Genomic DNA, 22,725 nt, shown 5'->3' on the forward strand with positions numbered 1-22,725 from the left:
TTTCTTTCATCTTTTTTTTTTACTATTGGATAGAGTGACCAGACTGTTGTAGGGAAAGACACATAATATCCATCGTTGTTCATTTCAATATTCTCTTCTCCTCACAATATAGAACCATTCTGTACATGGAAATTATTTCAGTTACTTATCATTAACATAGATTAATCTAGAGTAACATTGATTTTTAGTGTGTTTTAAATTTTAAGCTATGCATTAAATTTGAAAATTTCAATTGATGCCAAAAACAACTTTTTAACAGTGAACAATTGCAGACTTGCTTGCTTTTTCTCAGAGAATAATGTATAACATTTTTTGAAACGTATAAACATAGAATTCCTGCGCATCACATAAACAAACAGTAATATTTGATGCAACCTTTAATAACGTCTATGCATTCAAAGTCAATATTAAAAGAGATCTGTCAATATGAATCAGTTGATGGCTTTCACTGACACCTAAGTGTCATGTTAGAGGCCCTCTGTAAATTTCTGGCATAGATTGATTTCCAACTGGCAACAACAGAAAACGAGGTGGCCTTCAGTCCATATGTGCCCAAGAATGCCTGGATCGTGCAAATATGTCCTTTTCATATTACAGCGTGCATACATAAACAGTTTCTCTTCCCTCTTTTTGCATACGAGAGGGCAGGGGAGAGAAAATTAGTAGCATAGCAGTTTTTCCGGTTCTCTGAATGAAGAGTGTGAGAAAATTAAGCTAAAAAATGATATTAGAGATGGAGTTTTCAGTGGCTATACACTAAAATTCTGTGATTGAATCAGATGATCATAAACCTTTGACGTGTGACTAGCAAACTTTTGATGCCATGAGGGACAATATCACAAAGATAATTATTCATTATTGTCATGTTTCTTCTCAGAGTATTGACTAGAGTACAAGAAATGCATTCCTCCTTAGAGAAGCAAGTCTACCAAAGTAAAATTAAAGTTGAGATCGCTTCTATTTCTTTTTCCCTTTTTCGGAACAGAAATAGAGCACAGGAAATACATTTCTTCCCTTGTACCATGAATAGATGGAAGATACTAATAGCATACTCCAAAGAAATTTATCTTGCTGCTACTGTTTCTAACAACTGGTCCAGATACACTTTTAGTTTGTCCTTTGTAATGGCCCCTTCTCTTCGACTTCCCGAAACTTCCTGTCCATCTTTAAAAAGAATTAAGGTGGGCAGGCCATAAACCTTATATTTCTCTACAAGTTGAGAATTGGCATCATGATCAATCTTGAAAACCTTTAATTTCCCTTTGTACTCCTGCAATGACAAAGAACTTGATCCCTTTCAATAATTTGGATGATAGTGTAAACATATTTTCTAGAAACAATAAAGGACTCGAGAAATCTATGCTACGACAGCCACAAGCAAAATTTCAAAAGCAAAATCACTTCTAATTAAATTGCTAGTTCAAATAGATAGCAAAAAAACAGCTCGGAGAAAATTATATGATCGTGCAACCAATGTAGAAATTTGGACGTAACCATTAACCCCTTTGGAAGACAGCCACGTGAGTATTCGAGCACAATTATAGATTACAAACAGCTGCAATTATGGGAATAGTAAAACATTACCACATATACAAAAGTACAATGGGAAGGGATTCAGAGGCAAACTAGACCAAGTTCAATAACAGAAGCATCCTTTACAGCTCAAACAAAATAACAAATAACAGAAGCATCCTTTACAGCTCAAACAAAATAACAAATAGGTTAAGTATCAGATTGGATACCAGCTTCACTACTCAATCTGGACGACCTTCTAAATCCACAAAAACGAATATTAGAGTAGACTTGTACCAGAGATCAGCAGAGCAAACCTTCATTTCCTGTCAAGGGACAATATGACCAGCCAACATGGCTAGTCTCTGGCTAAAGAGACCGCTGAACATCTTTCTGAACTGTACTCGCTCTTATTACAGCGTTTTCAATTCTAGCAATTAAAATAAAGAACTGACAAAGTTGGTTTATGGGTAATAGCAGCTTGGAACATATCACATCACATTCTGAATAGGCGAAGGTTAGATAAGACAAATATAAGATTGGAAGAACTTTGGAACTCTTTGCACATGGTTTGAATCTTAATGAGCTGGTTTGAATCTTGATGAGCAGCCGTGTTTAAAAACTCGGCGGACTCAGATTTGGACTCAGCTGAGTTGACTCTCTACTTGGCCTACTTGGCCTCCTAAACTAGATTAGGGAAGAGTTTGATACCAAAATGGCTGAAGACCTGTTTGATACCAAACTGACTGGTTCAGTACCAAACCTTCCAACTGACCGTACCTCCTAAAGTAGATTAGGGACCAGTTTGATACCAAACTGCCTTCCAACTTGACTGGACCTCCTAAAGTAGATTAGGGACCAGTTTGATACCAAACTGGCTGGTTCAGTACCAAACCTTCCAACTTGACCGAGTTGTTAAATTGGCAACTAGGGCCAAACTCCATGTGGGTCAACTTATTTATGGCAGCTGATATTTTTATTGGATCCCTCTCGTCGAGAGGTGTAGGATTGATCCAAAGATCATCCGATTCCGATAAGTATTTATGGAGATATGAATTTATTTTGTTTATGTAATTATAGTCAAGCCGACCAGCTCCTATGTAGGCTCTAGAAGCCCAACCGACGTGTCTATTCGTCATCCTTGTTTCCGTATAAATAGATGAGGATTTGATATCATTTACACACACTCTTTAGGTGATCTCCTCTCCACGTCTGGGTTTTTTGGTGAAGGAGAGAGAAACTAAGAGTATGCTGGGCTAAGTTGTTGATGCCCTTGCCGCAGGCGCAAAGCTGCAATAAGGGTTTGACTGCACCTCGTTTGGGTTTTAGGTGCAGCCACGATCCTGGATAAATGGAGCAGGAATGACCTCGTGTAAGGACGCAGTAGTGATTTGAGTTTTGTACATTCTCGGCATGTCTATTGCAGTCTCGGTATTACAATGATAGGTTGATCTCGCATGACAGAGGTGCAGTTATGAACACATCTCGGAGGACGCAGTATTGACCAAAGTTCTGGGCTGAATTCACTCTCGGCATACCTATGAATTAAACATATATACACAGATCCAGATATGATGATATGCTGTTCATGTTATATATATTGTTCACGTTATACACAGTCATATATATATACGCAGATCCAGATATGATGATATGCTGTTCATGTTATATATATTGTTCACGTTATACGCAGTCATATATATATACGCAGATCCAGATATGATGATATGCTGTTCATGTTATATATATTGTTCATGTTATACGCAGTCATATATATATATACGCAGATTCAGATATGATGATACGCTGTTCATGTTATATATATTGTTCACGTTATACACAATCATATATATATACGCACAGCATGATAACGTTATGCGCTGATCTCAGTTAATGAAGCCGCAGTGAAAACCTATGTGCAGTCAATTATACGCTGGAACAAAGACGCAGTCCATACGCACAGCATGATAACGAAGCCGCAGTGAAAACCTATGCTGGAACAAAGACGCAGTCCAGAATGCATATAATATACGCATATAAGAATACACGTTGTGCAGATACATGCTGGGTATATACGCTGATCTTTATGGATCATATTCGTTGTTCATGGAGTCAGGGGCAGCAATGTTGATGGGAGCTACAGTCAAATATAAAGGTGCCAGAACATATACGCTGTCATCTTTGAAGGGCAGCAATGTTGATATAGCAATCAATGGTATGACTGTAACAATCTTCAGTAGAATTGTGTCAGCATATTCATGAGATTGTAGAACATGGACAGCATCATGAGATACATGGGCAGCATGATGATAATCATGATTGGTGCAAATGGTGTCATACACAGTGGTGCAGCAAGTGGACCTAGATGCAGCACTACGATAGGTGAAGTCGTCACCTTGGAGGATCAGTTGAAGCAGAATGTCTTCAACTGATCTCATCGTTATAGAAGATGATCTATGCTCAGATCTAGACAAGTCAAAGTGTTGACTTCTGTTGTAAATGTACTCTCTCTCTTTCTCTGCTGAACTTTGAAGATAAAAGAAGAATTGATCAAGGGTTTCCCCACACATTGTGGGGCTTGTCCCTGGCTCGCGCCACATCTTGTGTCCTCTTGTCTTGGCTTGTCTTCTGCGTTTTATATTTATGTTCTATCTGCAGTTTATCGTAATGCTGATGTGATTGCTAACTGTGAAAATTTAAATAAATTGCTCTAGCATAGAACATACCAAAACTTAACATGGTATCGGAGCTGAGGTGAAGACAATGCCCAAGCAAGAGTGAAAGAGCAATCACCGAAGACAGTTGGGACAAGACAGAAGGATCAATGGGTTCCTCATAATTCACCTACGGTGAAGTCAAAGCAGAGAATGTTATCAGAATGGCGCAACGGAAGATTATGATGGTCCATCTTAAGATCACTTCATTGGGAAGTTCAGATCTAAGGGTGGAAGGAAAGGCGGATGCCTTGTTGAAATAAGTTTGGTCGTTATGCGAAGGAGTGTTCGAATGGCAGAGACACATCTCTTGATGAAGATAACAATCATTCTTGGGACATCTTCAATGATCAAAAGAATGACTGGTAATGCAGGTCATCAAGGAAATGGTCGACTCTTCCACGAAAGCAAGGAACCCCTGAATCTCTTTTATGTACCTGATCAAACTTGATGTCCATCTCGGAAATGGGAGTCAAAGGTTACAGGGTGGCACTTATCGATGGAAAGGTACGTGTTTGAACATAGATCTTTTAAAGATGTTTTTGAGTTCAGGGTTGTATCAAGTTGCAGGAAGTCCACTAGGGACCATGTCCATTGACTCAGCACTGGAGGTCTGTGAGTCAGATGGTGACTAGAATGCCTGAATTCAAAAGGAAGCATGAAGGTGCATGTCTGAAATGTACCGAAGGAAAATATTATAAGGGGACCTTTCCCCTCATGCAGCAGGTTCACAGGTTTGGAACAACCAGAGGAGTTTGATGGAAGAAAGCCCTCTATGGCTTGAAGAAAAACACCTCAGGCATAATATGAGAGGATTGATAGCTGTCTAATGCAGCTGAGATTCACTAGGAGTGAAACCGATCCAAACCATTACTCAAAGGTTGTGGATGATAAACCTCTCATACCGGCACCTTTGTCTAACAGGTGCAGACCCTCTCATTTATAGGAGACAGAGGGAGTTGGATTCTGAATGTGGGAAGATAAAATGCAAGCTTGTGACTGCCTCGAGGATCTTAACTTTCAGAAGTTATATGGTAATGATGTCAGACCACATTTGGGAAATGCCTCTGAGTTTCATAAACTCATTCGCGTTGATGTTCTTGGAAAACCTCCGTCCGGACATCTGTGTTGCAGTTAGCATGGTGAGCTCATATTTGGTTGAGCCTCACTAGATTGGTGCCAAGAATCTTCTAAGATATCTTCAGGGCACAATCTCTCATGAATTGACATACACTGCCGGAAATATGAAACCACATGATTATTCGAATGATGAGTAGGCAGGAAGTATGGAGGATCACTAGAGCACTTCTCAGTGCTGTTTGGAATCTGCCTTGATATCCTGGATGAGCAGGAAGCAGAAGTCGGTGACTCTGAGCATCACCAAGGCAGAATACATTGCTGATAGTATGGCCTTCTGTGAGGCAGTCTGGTTGCTGAAGCTCTTCAGTGAGCTGTTTGTACACTTGATGAATACCATCGTGATTCTCTGTGACAACTAGAGATGGGATTCAATTATTGAGGAATCCCGTATTTGACAATGCTCCAGTAGACAGACATCAGATATTGCCTTATCTGGGATATGGTAAGTCGATGATCAAGGAGGGTCCATCGCACTGAGATGACGTACAGGACAAAGCCTTGAGGAAAGATCAAATTTGTGATTTTCCCAAACGACTTGGAGTCGTCGAGAGACCTTTGTAAAAGGGTCCTGCATGCTGCATACATTGAGCTCTAGGAGCTTTGGGGGGCTTGCAGTTCTATTGGAGCAACATACGACCACAGGGTGACTCACCCTCCCCTGGTGGTGCGCACTGAAACAAGATGATTCGCTCTCTTGTGGGACAAGATGATTCGCTCTCTTGTGTAGCAGGATGATTAGTTCTCCTGTGAGGCCTGGATTGATGTGTTCTCCATGGCGATTGCAGCAGGATTGATGTGTTCTCCTGTGAGGACAGGATTGATTAAGTTCTCCTGTCGAGGCATCCTACCCATGCAGTCTGGGACTCATGGGAAGTACCTCTCATCTGATCAATGAGCAGGGAAATGAAGTTAGGGACCATAATAGTACTGATGGACGCATCGTTGTATCTACCGTACTCCCTACGCTAGGATGTCCTCCATTGATCTGGGATCAATGATACTGGTCTGGGACCAGTGGTAGGAGTTGTACATGCTATGACGCTGACTTCGGGTCGGCTGAGACTGGTCTGGGACCAGTGGTACATACTCCGAGACTGACTTCGTGTCAGTGCAGTACTGGTCTGGGACCAGTGAGAGTGGTACATACTATGAAGCTGACTTCGGGTCAGTTGAGACTGGTTTGGGACTAGTGGTATGCACTCTGAGACTGACTTCAGGTCAGTGGAGAATGATATGACTCATTCTCGATCAATTCTTCTTCTTCATAGTTCAGCGGAGATGAGCAGAGCAGAGCAGAGCCAGTAGAGCTGAGCAGAGCAGAGCCAGCAGGGCTGAGCAGAGTTGGGCAGAATAGTGCAGGGCACTGATGGCAGAGATAGTACAGTGGTACACATGGATCAGCGGATGGAGTTCTCCCTAGTTGAGAGGGAGTGTTAAATTGGCAACTAGGGCCAAACTCCATGTGGGTCAACTTATTTATGGCAGCTGATATTTTTATTGGATCCCTCTCGTCGAGAGGTGTAGGATTGATCCAAAGATCATCCGATTCCGATAAGTATTTATGGAGATATGAATTTATTTTGTTTATGTAATTATAGTCAAGCCGACCAGCTCCTATGTAGGCTCTAGAAGCCCAACCGACGTGTCTATTCGTCATCCTTGTTTCCGTATAAATAGATGAGGATTTGATATCATTTACACACACTCTTTAGGTGATCTCCTCTCCACGTCTGGGTTTTTGGTGAAGGAGAGAGAAACTAAGAGTATGTTGGGCTAAGTCGTTGATGCCCTTGCCGCAGGCGCAAAGCTGCAATAAGGGTTTGACTGCACCTCGTTTGGGTTTTAGGTGCAGCCACGATCCTGGATAAATGGAGCAGGAATGACCTCGTGTAAGGACGCAGTAGTGATTTGAGTTTTGTACATTCTCGGCATGTCTATTACAGTCTCGGTATTACAATGATAGGTTGATCTCGCATGACAGAGGTGCAGTTATGAACACATCTCGGAGGACGCAGTATTGACCAAAGTTCTGGGCTGAATTCACTCTCGGCATACCTATGAATTAAACATATATACGCAGATCCAGATATGATGATATGCTGTTCATGTTATATATATTGTTCACGTTATACACAGTCATATATATATATACGCAGATCCAGATATGATGATATGCTGTTCATGTTATATATATTGTTCACGTTATACGCAGTCATATATATATACGCAGATCCAGATATGATGATATGCTGTTCATGTTATATATATTGTTCATGTTATACGCAGTCATATATATATATACGCAGATTCAGATATGATGATACGCTGTTCATGTTATATATATTGTTCACGTTATACATAATCATATATATATACGCACAGCATGATAACGTTATGCGCTGATCTCAGTTAATGAAGCTGCAGTGAAAACCTATGTGCAGTCAATTATACACTGGAACAAAGACGCAGTCCATACGCACAGCATGATAACGAAGCCGCAGTGAAAACCTATGCTGGAACAAAGACGCAGTCCAGAATGCATATAATATACGCATATAAGAATACACGTTGTGCAGATACATGCTGGGTATATACGCTGATCTTTATGGATCATATTCGTTGTTCATGGAGTCAAGGGCAGCAATGTTGATGGGAGCTACAGTCAAATATAAAGGTGCCAGAACATATACGCTGTCATCTTTGAAGGGCAGCAATGTTGATATAGCAATCAATGGTATGACTGTAACAATCTTCAGTAGAATTGTGTCAGCATATTCATGAGAATGTAGAACATGGACAGCATCATGAGATACATGGGCAGCATGATGATAATCATGATTGGTGCAAATGGTGTCATACACAGTGGTGCAGCAAGTGGACCTAGATGCAGCACTACGATAGGTGAAGTCGTCACCTTGGAGGATCAGTTGAAGCAGAATGTCTTCAACTGATCTCATCGTTATAGAAGATGATCTATGCTCAGATCTAGACAAGTCAAAGTGTTGACTTCTGTTGTAAATGTACTCTCTCTCTTTCTCTGCTGAACTTTGAAGATAAAAGAAGAATTGATCACGGGTTTCCCCACACATTGTGGGGCTTGTCCCTGGCTCGCGCCACATCTTGTGTCCTCTTGTCTTGGCTTGTCTTCTGCGTTTTATATTTATGTTCTATCTGCAGTTTATCGTAATGCTGATGTGATTGCTAACTGTGAAAATTTAAATAAATTGCTCTAGCATAGAACATACCAAAACTTAACACGAGTCCATACTAGTTCATTCGCTACGGGCCTTAGCACACTTTTGGAAGGAAAAGAAAAATCATTTTTTAATTTTTTAAAACCTAAACCCTAGATTCTCTCACCTTCCCTCAAAGCACAAAGCACACTATATAGAGGATCCCTCCACTCTATTTGCCTCACACCTCTCACATTAAGTAGCGCTTCTGTTATTACTGGTGCAATTGTAGATTTCCATAAGGAGTTTAACAAGTCTCATTAAGTAGCGCTTCTGTTACTACTAGTGCCATTGTAGATTTCCGTGAAGAGTTTAACAAGTCTGAGGACATCGAGCCAAAGGATGCTTTTGTAGCTCATGCTGAGAATTCCATTTTTAGCAGTGATGATAAGTTTGATGATTGATCATGTTCAACAGTGATATATAGAGCCTGTTGATTCTTGGACCTTACAAGCTATTTAGAGCCTCATTGATTATGTATTTTGTTTCAAACCTGTATTGCACTCAATGCCATGTTGATATATTCACTATTACATGGCTAAGTTGTACGAAACATGTATGGGTACGAAACATGACCCCCCAAATTTTGGAAACGGGGAAACGTGATATATATATATATATATATATTAGAATTTAGGACATTTAATAAATGTTATGTGCAATCATAAAGCAAATATGATACATTATAATTTATTACATTTAAAGTTTAAACATTATGATTGAATTTACATCACATTTACTCATGAATGATCACATTATAAAAATAGCAATATCGGAATATCCAAAATCAACCTTTATTATATATCCAAATCTCAAAATCCGCCTTTATTATATATATGAGGCTGCAAGTACGATAAAGACTATGAGGTTGCAAGAACTATAAAGACAAAAGGCCAATCCTCATAAAAAAATAGAAGTAGAAGCATGCTCAACAGTGGATGGTGGTGTGGAAGAAGATGATGAATATTATTCCACTTGCAGGCTGGACCTCAATATTCAGGGCAGCAAGAGAGAGATCCAAATTAGGACTTTTCTGGATCCACATCCCATTCTTTAGAAGGACCATTGTGGTATTCTAGACCCCTACAAGATGCAAGGTGAAGGTTGGAGTGCACATAAACAAGATCCTCTACCTTCTGTTAGCCCAACCTATTGCGCTTCACAGAATGAATAAAACCATAGGTGCTCCAATTCTTTTCTGCTATTGGTGCTCCAATTCTTTTCTGTTGATGAAGAGTTTGCCACTTGTGAAATAACACAAATGGCAAGGTTTTACAAATGTACACCTTTTGCTCCATCACAAATCGACCACCTAACTGAATTCATGGCGCTTCTCTCCTCCAAAGCTAATATATCTGCATAATCATCTAATCTTGTAGCAAAACTGGCAAATTTTTCTTTTACCTCCCTGTGTAGATGAGATGGAAATATTCTCATAAGGGATTTTTTCACCCCATTAGCCACCTCTCTATTCTTATGGGGTGTCTTCCTCTTCCCATTTCTTTGAGCAATAAGCTCCTCGTCATAAAATTTGGGGTTCAAGGCATGTGCTAAAGTGTCAATGGAGTATTGAAATTATTCCACCTATCAACAATGATTTTCTTGACTAAATCAGCAAAATGATCATCAACAAACAAAAGTTGTGGAGACTCTTGTGAAATGATTTCTGTAGTTTTCTCCACCATGGAATCCATGCCATCATATACCTCTCCAAAGAAAGGTTGGTCAATGTCAGCATTCTGAAGAAGCTCAAATGTAGGGGTCGTGAACTTTAGCAAGAATTTTATCTTGCTCCACCAATCCTCATCAAGGCACAATCTACGCACCATATATCCCCGCTCTAAATTTGCTTGTCTCCACTCAACCCAAAGTTGACTCACCACCATAGAAACTAACGCATGCTTAACCTCAACAAGGCGGCGCAAGTTGCAACATCAGGAAGTTTGAGGCATATATTGTCTCAACAACTTTTAACAACTCCAATTTGAAGTACTCTCGAAATATTTCCTGGGATTGGTGGTGGTTGGTGATGAATTTAACAATCTCTCTTGCTTCCCCTTTGATTTCCTTTAACCATGGAACTTTTTTGTCGATCTCCTCTAAGATCGAATTCAAATTACGGACAATGTAGGGTGTCCAAAAGATTTGGTCATACCTCCCCTCAATAATTAAACCTGCAACTTTGCAAACTAGTGCATTATCCATGATAACTTGCACCACCCTGTTAGGCCCTATTTGTTCAATAGATTTTATAAGAACATCAGCAATGAACTGTGCATCTTTTACCTCTCTTGACTAGTCTTCCATCTTTATAAACATTGCTCCTTTGGGGGAAGTGGCAATGATATTTATCAATGGTCGGCGCCTTGTTTCTGTCCATCCATTTGAACTATGTTAACCCCAGAGCTACTCCAGGAAGAATGAATTGGTGATAAGATATCCTCCACAAGCTCCTTTTCATTTTTGGGAAGCTGAGTTCTGACTTTCTCATAGTTGGGCCCCTTGTACCCTTGAGGAGCTTTGTTAATTGCCCTTATCATATCTTACCAGTAAGGAGAGCGAATAACATTGAATGGGATACCACATGCATAGATGCACCTAGCCACTCTGGAATCAGTTTCTTCTCTTGCTTGCACATTCACCAATTTAGCAATTCTGTTATCCTGAACTAAAGGGGATGCCCCTCAGTTATTTTTGGATGCTGGTTGTTCATGTTGTTGAGTGGCACAAACCCTCAGCTGCAACACCGATTTTTCCACATTGGGTTTTTCCAGGGACATTGGTCCAAAAATAACGGTGTCACTTGTGTGTGTTATTTCTTTCTTGCTCAGATTCTTGTTTCCGCATATTATTTAAGTTGTGAAGGTTGCAGTTATATTTACTTCGATTTTTACAGTAGAACATAGTAAATGACTTGCATGGATTAACAAGTAGGTGAAGTAATATCAGTTTGTTACAGTGGTGATTTGAGGATTCTCGAATTTTCACACAAATCTGTCAAGGTGAAAACATTTTATTCAAGTTCTGCACTCTAAAAAACATTTGCACTTCAAGAGATTTGATCCCTCTCGACTCTTGTTAGATTGGTGGTTAAGATGGTCACCAATGTGTCTAACACAATGCAAATTCTTAAAAAAATAGAAAGAACAACAATGGAACACATGCAATACATAGAGATTTACCCTCGAAAACATTAACTGAGAAAACCAACAAAAATTAGAGTTGCGCCTCTATCTTTCTCATTGTAATAACTTGACTATACATAATACAATAGTTAGGTATTTTGTAGCATTCAAAACCCTAATACACTAAAACAAATTAGATTACAACCCCAATCTTTTAACAAGGATGACGCAGAATTGAGAGGAAAAGATATAAAAAAAAATATTAACATTGAAACTCTCAAACTTGATTTTACAAATGAATTACAACACTATTTATTTAGGAGGAGGAAAGGTCTCGAATTCTCAAGAGAGAATTCCTTTCCTAGATATTTAGGGAAGTTGAGAGAAATCCTCTCAATTCTAGGAACATATTCTAACTATACTAGATTTTCTAGCATTTTCTAGATCTTATAAAATCTAGAATTATCTAAGATTTGGGGAGCTTTTACAAATTAAACAAATTAAAAGATACTCCTATATCACAGGATTAGATTACAATGGGCCAAAAAATACATTGGCCAAAACAAGCCCAAAATATTTTTTAGGGACTTCAACATCCACTGGGCATGCCCAACACAAACGAACAACGCACATGGGGGCAACCATACAAAGAATATAACACATTTTCAAACAAACAAGCATGAAATGGATAAATCTAAGAAACTAAATCACACACATTAACACAAGAAATTTACATGGTAAAACCCTGACAGTGTGTCAAGGAAACCTCCACGGGGGCAAGGGATTGGAAATCTTATTGCTCAAAGATGATTCTCCTTGGTTACAAGCCTCTTAGGCAATCCCAATTAATATGGACTACTTCATTACATAACTTCTTCCCGCTATAAAACTGACTGAATGGTAAAAACAAAATTTACCCACAATTACATTATTTATATAATTGTTGCCATTCTTTCAACAATCTCCACCTTGACAACAATTTTCCTAATCCCTTGCCCATTCATCATCTCTTTTGCAAGCCAAGAGAAGCCAAACACCATCGCAGCTTCTCTATTGTAATATGTCTGCACGATTCTCCTGTGTATGGACCTTCTTAAGAGCTACTTTGCCACCATTGATCACATGTCTCACAAAATGATACCTTACATCAATGTGCTTGGTCTTGTTGTGATAAGTTGGATTTGTAGCCAAATGAATAGCACTCTGACTGTCACAGAACACATTCACTTTCTCCTGCGTCCTTCCAATCTCATCAAGTAGACCTTTTAACTAGATTGCTTCTTTACTGGCATCTGAAGCAGCGATATACTAAGCTTTGGTAGTTGACAAAGCAACTGTTTCTTGAAGTTTTGACATCCATCTAATTGCTCTACCTGCAAGAATAAAGACATGACCTGTAGTAGATCTCCTTTTGTCCAAATCACTTGCATAATCAGCATCCACATATCCACAGACTGATCCTTCACTACCATTAAAGATGATGCAATGGTCACTTGTGCCTCTCAAATATCGAAGCACCCATTTCACTGCTCGCCAATGTTCTTCTCCTAGATTTGCCATGAACCTGCTGACAACTCTAACTGCATGTGAAATGTCAGGTCTTGTAGATACCATTGTATACATTAAGTTGTCTACCGCATTTGCATATGGTACATGAGACATATACTTCTTTTCTTCATAAGTTGTAGGACTCAAAACCGAAGAAAGCTTAAAATGGGAAGCTAATGGAACATTATTAGTTTTCATATTGTTCATACCGAACTTTTCAAGTACTCTTTCCACATACTTTTGTTGTGATAACCAAAGCTTTCCATTTTTCTTGTCTCTGTGTATCTCCATTGCTTTGCAGTGTTGCTTTTAGCTGTAGTGGATTTCACATGCACCGAGAAATATTAAAGCATGTCTTGAATCCATGAATACACACAAAAATCTTCAAAATACTTAGATAACTGTAAGCGATGATATAGGTGGAAGGGAGCTTCGCGGGTTTCGATGGCAGAGCTAGGAAACTTCGTTTTGGCTTCACTGTAAGCCAAGGAAACCAGTGAACCTTCCATTGTTTGCTTACGGTTTTTTCTTTATGCATTGGGATTCAAGGTGGTGCAGTTTTTTATTGTGGTTTTACTTAACCGAGGAAGTGTTCCATCGTGTCCTGGGTGGGGTCTCAATGTCTATCCATTGTTTATTACAGCTTTTTTTAACAAGTTTCCAGAGGGGTTTCATCATTGTGGCCTTGTGTTTAACGATGAAGGTTTCAGTCACGGGGTTTAAGCCTGCGCGGTTACAGTCTCTACTCGGACTGTTTAGCAAAGGGTTATTTGGCCGTTTTGACACTAGCGTTTTTTCCTGGTGGAGCCTTCTACAACCCGGTCAGCGACAGGCGATCCCCATATCGGCTTTTCTTGGAACGATGTTTGGGATATCTACGGCAGCTCGCGCTCGGATGGATGAGCAGCTATTAGAATATTCCTCAAACTCTCTGACCGCAAAAGACATCTGGGTAAAATACTCTCGTCCAGTTCCTATTGCGTCTATTCCGGTGGTTGCCAGTTTACCGGTCACTCGGGTTGAAGAAGTTACTACCTCATGAACGATATGGATGTCACCCTCCAGGAGTTGGACGACCCGCAACCATTAACGGCTGTGTCGGAAGGTATATTTAACCCGAGTGCGGGCTCAGAGCCCCCTTTTCTTTCCATTCCTTCACCCTCATAGCTCCGAGAATGGTCTCAGGTGTATCCGGTCGGTGCTAACCTACAAGGAGGTGTGGGTACTTCGGCGGAGGGGAGTAGTGGTTTACAACCCCCGTCATAGGGTTTAACATCAGTCCATGAGGGACTCCTAGGGTCGGCTCCTTTCTATCCAACCTTCCAGCTAGTGGGTTCTGCTCCGCCTTTGGGATTTTTTAATGGCATAGCGGGGTTAGAAACGGGCATGGAGGATATCAGATCCTTGGATTCAGACGAAAACGGGGTTAAAAATAGGCCGCTCAAGCTCATCAACATTTATGGTTCGTGTCATAACAGGGAATTATTCTAGAATAGACTTACAGAAGCAAATTTCATGCAATGTGGGGACTTAACTATAGAGGGGACCTAAATTTCTCCCTCGGTCTGGCTAAATCTTGGGGTAATCGGGGCCAATGTGACCACCTCTCGGCATTCTTTGAAAACTTGTTGGATTCCCATGAGTTCCTGAACATTGACTCTGCCAAGATCAAGCCAACCTGAAGGAATAGAAGAACGGGGGCAGAGGCGCTGGCTAGAAGGTTGGATCGTTTTCTGATCAAGGCCCCTCTCATGGCCAGTTTGAACCTGTTTCGCCAATGGGTGGGTTCAGGCGGGATTTCAGATCACTCCCCTATCTTTTTGGAGATCAGGGATAATAACTTCAAACCCCCAACGCCCTTCAAATTCAACTCATCATGGCTCCTTGATGTGAGTTTTCGTAAATTAGTTGCGAACTCTTGGACTCATTGTAGACCGGATGATCCTACCTCCCCTGTGGTGGTCTTTTCTAAAAACCTGGCTTTCATAAAATCTAAAACTATCATTTGGGCTAAGGAGAAACGGAGAAAAGATTTGGGCTAAGGAGAAACGGAGAAAAGATGAGGCCGACCTCCTTGGGATTGAGGTGGCTTTCAAAGATTTTGAAGCCTCAGCTGCCAGGCCTCAGTCGATTCAAGGGCTCAACGAATTTTCCTTGAATTGGAAAGAATTAGATTGCTTCGTCTGAAAGAAGAGCACCAGAGGTTAAAGAGCAAAGCTCTCTGGCTACAAGCAGGGGATGAAAATTCAAAAAAATTTCAACAATATGCTCGGGGAAGGAAGTCAATTAACACAATCTAGGAGCTACAAGATCATGATGGAAGAAAAGAAAACTCCTTTGCGTAGCTGGCTAATATGGGGGTTAGACATTTCTCTAATATTTACAAGGCCCCTACATGTATCACTCTGTCGGACATCATCTGAACTGCTGAAGCTTTGCCTAGATTTGTGGAACCTGGTGAGTTGGAGACTTTAAACTCTCCGGTCACTAGAGGTGAACTAGAAGTGGTGCTGAAATGCTTCAAAAAGGATAAAATTCTGGGCCCAGATGGGTGGCCGGCTGAATTCTACAGCTCCTTTGAGCTTACTGGAGATGGTCTACTACAGACTGTTGAGGAATGCAGAAGATCAGGCAGAATGTATGATGGTTTTAATGCAACTTTCTTGGCCCTCATCCCCAAATCTGACAATCTTTCATCCTTTGATGACTACCGTCCCATCTCTCTCTATAACAACATTTACAAAATCATCTCCAAAACTATTGCTCTTCGTATCAAACCTATCCTTTCTCGGATGATTTCCAAGGAACAGTTTGCTTTCCTTAGTCAGCACCAAATCCATGAAGCCATTGGGACAGCTCAGGAAACCCTCCATTCGATCAAAAAACTGCATAAGAAGTCTATCATTCTTAAGATTGATCTCTCCGAAGCCTTTGATCGTGCTTGTTGGTCTTACCTCCAGCTCACTCTTACACATATCGGCTTTCCCCATGCTTTTATTTCTAGGATTATGTGTTGTCTCTCATCGATCTCTTACAATATCCTTATCAATGGTGTTGCTTCTGGATTTTTTCATGCGGAGCATGGGCTTAGACAAGGTTGCCCTCTCTCCCCTCTACTCTTCCTTCTCATTATGGAAGGATTTAGCAAGCTGATTAAAAAAGGTCGAGAGGAGGGTGAGCTGGGGGGTGTCCAGATCTCAAATTTGACTGCTCTTACCCACCTTTTATTTGTTGATGATATACTGATTTTTTTAAATGGATCCTTTCTTGACTCATGCTTTCAAGAACATCTTATCTCTCTTTTGAAAAGCTATAGGAATGGAAGCAAATTTTGAAAAGTCCACGATTATCATTGTGACATGCAAGCAGAATGAGTCAATGTGAGACAAGAATTGGATGCTGGATTAAAATATTTGGGCTTTAGACTGAAACAGAATGGCTACCGTATAGCAGATTCGGCTTGGCTCATCACAAATATTGAAAGCAGAATCAACATCTGGCAACAACGATGGCTTTCTAGAGCGGGTCGGCTCACCCTGCTAAAATCAGTCCTAGAGGCAATCCCGGTTTATTGGATGTCGCTGGCGTGGATCCCTAAAGGCATTTAGAAAGAATACAACAAAATGGTTGTCGGTTTCTCTGGAGGGGCCAAAAAACACGGAGGACCTTTGCTTGGGTAAGCTGGGACCGAATTGGAAAACCCAAAAAATTGGGGGGTTGGGGTATAAAAAACCTTCAGCCTTTTGCAATGGCACTTGCGGCAAAAATGGGCTGGCACATCGTTAATTCTAGAAGCCTTTGGCAAAAGGTCATATACTACAAATATATCCACCCGCTAACAGTCATGGATTGGATCCACAGCTCCACCAATTTGTCGACTGTTGCTTCTATTATTTGGAAAGAGATTTCCCATTCCCTCTATCTCATTAAGAACGGGCTGGCATGGAAAATAGGGAAAGGTGATCAAGTGCGACTTGGCACTGATGCTTGGGGTGGATATGGGAATGCTCACATACTTCCAAGGAATCTCTGTACTCATCTCTCCAGAGCCGGAATCACCCATATTGCGCAGATTGCAATTGCTGAACAAGACCAGTGGCTGCCACAGCGCTGGATGGATCATAGGGCCCTAAATATCCCGGATAGATGGAATGAGGACTGGCAACGTTTTATTGGGGCCCTTGAGGAAGCCAATGTCAGGATCAATGACCAGCAGGATGTTCTCATTTGGGCCTCAAATCCCCATGGCAGATATACCCCAAAAGCTGGTTATGTGACTGGTATGGCAGCCCGGTAAAATGGCAATATCAATTGGTGGTGGCGCCATCTCTGGAAATTAAAAGCCCCCCCAAAGTCCAGATTGTTTATGTGGTGTATACTCATGGCGAAGGCCCCAACTGAGCAAAATCTTATGCGCAAGGGATTCCATGGGCCTTTCATATGTTGTTTATGCAAACTGCATGAGGAAGACACAAACCACTTGTTTCTCACCTGTCCTGTGACGACACTCTTCTGGTCAAGGATTACTACTAGTCTGAATATGCCGACAATTTGGTCTGGTCAAAATGTTGGGGATGCTTGGCACAGATGGTGGTTTGGAGCACAAACTCACAAAGCCAGGAACTTGCCGCCAATCATATGTTGAAGTATATGAATCAACAGGAACAAAACTATCATTATGGACACCTCGATAAATTGGGACACCTCCTGTTCAAAGTTGCTGGCCATTTATAATTTGATCTCTGATGACTCAAACAGTGAACCACCCCGGGCCATCATCCTAGAATGCATCGATGCTAGTTATCCCTGGGGATATTTTGATGGCTCGACACAGACCGAGGGCTGTTTGGGGGGGCGGGGGGGACTGTATTGCATATCAACAACTTTGTATCCTATAGAATACAAGTTGGCCTGGGCAAGGGCACCAACAATTATGCAGAACTCAACAGTCTAAAACACCTCCTCCTTTTTGCAAGAGAACTAAATTGCCAAAAGATTCAGATATTTGGGGATTCACAGCTTATTATAAACTAAATAAACGACGTATATCACTGTCACTTGCACACACTCAGAGACATGCTGGCTGATATCAATACTCTAAAGTCACAATTTGATTCTTTTGCATGCTCACACATATACAAGTTAAGGAATGAGATCGCTGATCGTCTTTCCAAAGCGGTCGTACAGCTGAACAGAGGACAATGGCAAATTCAGGAATTCAGGGAGGGCATCTTCTACTGTTTCTTCCACCGACCATTCATGGAGATGAATGGGCTCCTCACTGAATGATCTTTTTGATCATTCAATTTTTGGCTCTTAGGCTCTATGTTTATAGACTTCAATTTTGTACTTGCTGTTTAACTTATTGGGACTGAGACTCAGTTCTTTTGTTTATTGTGGTGGACATATAATACCTGGTCCGGACTACGATGATGTTTATTTTCAGTAACAACTATTGATGTAATTTTGTATACAATTTCCTACATCAGCTGAACTGCTCCTCAGTGAATGCATCTCATACATGCAGCATTATACAACATGTAATTTTCTTAATGTATTAATGAAAATTGCGCCTTTTTCCTTGGAAAAAACTGTAAGCGATATCACTCCAATTTCTGGTTAGCGTCCTGAAAATTTAAGAATAAAAATGGTGTTAGAGCCAAGTTGGAGTGTCTACTTGGGAGGAGCGCACACAGCAGAGAGAGAGCTGTGTGAAAATATTTGGCTGAGAAGGCAGCGGCTCCAATCCTTGGTAGTGGAAAAGGAACCCTATCTGGAAAGGGAGGGAGAGTCTCATCCATGACCTGAGTACCTAGCAAAGGAAGGCAGTGACCATGGCATTCACTCTCCCCATTTTCACCTTGTAAATACCACTAATAGTAATAAAGTAGAGGATTTATTGATGTCACAACGTTTAGATGAGTTTTATATTAGTTCTTTGTTTTTATGAATGGTGCAGTTTCTTTGTCTAAGTTTATGCGAGCTCATATTCTACCCTGCTGTTATTAATTTGAATGGACACCTGCCAGGTCCTGGTCACTAAACATAAGACGGTATGATGAGAGCGCACAAAATCATAGTGGGGGCTATAGTCTAGATGGCATATTCAAAACTTTAAATTCATTCAAGTTGCCATATTGCAGCAGGTTTCAGGGCCACTTCAGTGGAAGGGCAATGCGTTGCAGTTCGGAAACATGGTGATAGTAAACATTGCTGTGATGGATCACAAAATATGTCTATTGAAAAGTGGCAAATTTCCTGTGAATCAAATGTTTAAAAAATCCCAGTACAACGTGGTTCACATTCCTTTGTTGTGTGTTGATTGTGTGTTGAAGGTTAAAGTTAAATAAATCAATGCCGAGTCTATTGGTTTTTGGATAGACGGTGATTGGGTGTTCTGTTAAGGCACTCTTTAATGTGAAGTTACAGGTTCAATTCCCTGCCCCAATCGGGGTGTGGGTGATATATTAGACATGATGACATGATGAAGACGTAGTCCCGCCAAACTTACAAAAAAAAAACAATCAATGCTGAGTCCATTGGGTTTTGGATAGACGGTGATTGGGTGCTCTGTTAAGGCACTCCTTGATGTGAAGTTACTGGTTCAATTCCCTGCCCCAATTGGGGTGTGGGTGATATATTAGACATGATGACATGATGAAGATTTAGTCCCACCAAACTTACAAAAAAAACAATCAATGCTGTGAAGTTAAAACAATCAATGCTGAGTCCATTGGGTTTTGGATAGACGGTGATTTGGTGGTCTGTTAAGGCACTCCTTGATTTGAAGTCACTGGTTCAATTCCCTGCTCCAATCGGGGTGCGGGTGATATATTAGACATGATGAAGATGTAGTCCCACCAAACTTACAAAAAACAATCAATGCTGTGAAGCTAACCCTGCAATTTGATGATTTTACTTGGAAGAGAAGAGAAAAGAACTTAAGTATTTGCAGAGCCAGAGCTAGAGCTAGAGCCAAGAGTCCAGAGCCAGAAAAGGAGCTAAGAGCCTGGGATGAGAGCCAACGTTAAAAGCCTGAGCTAAGAGCCAAGAGCTGGCAACCAAGAGCAAAGAGCCAAGAGCTGGCAACCAAGAGCAAGAGCTGAGAGCATAGCAAGACCAAGACCACAAGACCACAAATAATTGAGTTTTAGATGGACCAAAAGTCTCCAAATTTCTGATCCATAAACAGAAAGGGCAGGGGAAAAAATAAAAAATAATAAAAGACCACACGTTGGCACGAGCATCACATCACTCTTACTGCACAGAGAGGTAACCAAAATACATAGACCCTGTAAGAAGGGGAGGAGAAGGTAGCAGCTGCACGGACAGCCACTGGCACTCTTTATTTCCTGGATGCTTAATGGAGCGAATGAAGCGGGAGACACAATAGCAACTGTATGGTTAGCCATTGGCATTTTGTACCACTGAGGAGACCAACAGAGGAAAAAGCAAAGTTCTAATCTAGTACGCAGACCTTTCCAATCTTCTGTTGTTTGGTTATTAATAGAGTTCTGGAGTTTCATTGTTTGGTTATTAATAGAGTTCTGGAGTTTCGTTCCAACCCTAGAGAGTTTTCTCCAGTGCAAAACCCTGCATAGTTTGCTGTGGAGTAGACTTATTTGTATTTCTCTGTTACCGATCATTTATTTCACTGAAAAGTATTGACTCATATGCTTTCAACAGCCAGAAAGTTAATAAAAATGACTCCTTTGAGTGAGGGAAAGGGAAGAAGTACATGGTTTTGGAGTAGACTTATTTGTATTTCTCTGTTACCGATCATTTATTTCACTGAAAAGTATTGACTCATATGCTTTCAACAGCCAGAAAGTTAATAAAAATGACTCCTTTGAGTGAGGGAAAGGGAAGAAGTACATGGTTTTCAATAGGTTGTGATCCTACTAAAGTTATTAATAGTATTAATTTTTATGTTTTCAAAAACTAGAGAGTTAATTAAAAGAAAACTTTCAAGGGAAGAAATACAGTCTTTTAAATAAAGCTTGATTTTACAAATGCCAGGCTTTGCCTATCACTTACGATAATGAAAGGGAATGCCTTGCTATGATAAAGAAACATTAACCTAAGATTTAATTGAACTTGAAGGGAATGCCTTGCTATGATAAAGAAACATTGGCGTAAAGATTCAATTTAATTCGATAGTTATGTATAGACACACTGACCTAAAGATTGAATTCGGTCCTTAAATTAGATAGAAGGAGATGTATCTGTGTCGTGCTTTCGCAGACTACGTCACCAAACTTTATTTTACATTTATTTTCTTATGAATATTGCAGCATGCCTTGAATCAATGAAAAGACACAAAAGTCTTCAAAGCTTAGGTTGAGGAACTGTGGGTAATATATTCCCCGTTTCTCGGTTGAATCTGGGAAATTTACGGAGCACCTCAGTAGAGAATTCAAGAATTTGGCACTTGGGACTATTTCGCCTTACAGGCATACGGGGTTAAATTTATACATAGTCAGGCAGTGTCTTTGAAACCTCAACAATCTTACATATGTGATGTCTAACAGAAGGAGCTTCCACATCAATGGGTTTGTCTTCCACGGTAATTTCTAAGGGCATAAGAGTTCGGATTTGAATATGAATTATATGCGCATATCCTCAAGAAGAAGAGGAAGTACCTGTGAAGCCCAATCAATGATGGGAGCGATCAGCTTGCAGGGCCCACACCAATCGGCCACAAAGTCAACAAGCACGGGAAGATCCGAATTCAGCACCTTCTCCTGGAACTCGCTCTCTCCGACGATTAGAGCCTTGCTGCAGCAAGTGACCACGAGGCTAATTTTCCTGGTATTCGGCTGAAACTTGCCAACAGTAGCTCTCGAACTTGGTAAACCAGCCGCCCATTGCAGCCTCCGCCTGAAGAGATCCTTTTGCCCCAAAAATTGTGGTGTGATATTGAAATGAATGGGCTGAATGCAAGAAGAATAAGCTACAGCAGCGAGTGGAGGATAAGCCTTGTTCTGAATTCCTCCAGAGGCCATCGTTGCCTCCCGCAACTGGCAGTAGGACACGCTTCTTGTCACCGCCATCAACGCGGATCCAGATGGAAAATGGATTGACGATGGATGGTCTCAAAAATTTTATTGTGTCGCAAGTGCAAGAATCTCGAGGTGTGGGGTAACTTAGCGGATATGTCAAGCAATTCCTACATTACCGATGCAGACAGCTGTGAAATTAAGAACACAGCTTCCAGGTATGTTGCTAAAAGGGCAAAAAATTAGACCATAAATAAATTAGTCTTTTCGGTGGAAGGTTTTTATTTCGGATACGTTAAATATTTGCAAGGATGCATCTGGGTTTAGTTATAAAGAAGTATAAACGGCGTAAAAATTGTATTAATTTTTAAATAATTATTAAGATGTTTTTAAATAATTTTTATTGAAGAAATAATTTTATATTTTAAATAATGAAATTATGTTTTTTAATATA

General features: G+C 40.6%; 1 protein-coding gene across 1 annotated transcript; it reads right to left on the reverse strand.

Annotated features, from left to right (window-relative positions):
* Positions 1–836: 836 nt before the first annotated feature.
* LOC149233782 (thioredoxin X, chloroplastic-like) lies at positions 837–22,404 on the reverse strand. Its single transcript, XM_089379846.1, has 2 exons — positions 21,915–22,404; positions 837–1,270 (listed from the first exon to the last, which is right to left on the reverse strand). Exons 1-2 carry the CDS (start codon positions 22,323–22,325, stop codon positions 1,064–1,066), a joined length of 618 nt encoding a protein of 205 aa, XP_089235972.1. The 5' UTR covers positions 22,326–22,404; the 3' UTR covers positions 837–1,063.
* Positions 22,405–22,725: the final 321 nt, after the last annotated feature.

Source organism: Pinus tabuliformis, chromosome J (assembly GCF_031772625.1).
Source record: "Pinus tabuliformis cultivar Carrire ecotype Pingquan chromosome J, CPIR1, whole genome shotgun sequence".
NCBI classification, from domain to species: Eukaryota; Viridiplantae; Streptophyta; class Pinopsida; order Pinales; family Pinaceae; genus Pinus; species Pinus tabuliformis.

Bases quoted from the DNA above. Each gene is read 5' to 3' on its own strand.
- LOC149233782 (XM_089379846.1), bottom strand. From the start codon at position 22,325: ATGGCGGTGACAAGAAGCGTGTCCTACTGCCAGTTGCGGGAGGCAACG. The intron at 1,271-21,914 runs GTACTTCCTCTT...TTGTCATTGCAG, and splicing joins TCATTGATTGGGCTTCACAG to GAGTACAAAGGGAAATTAAA.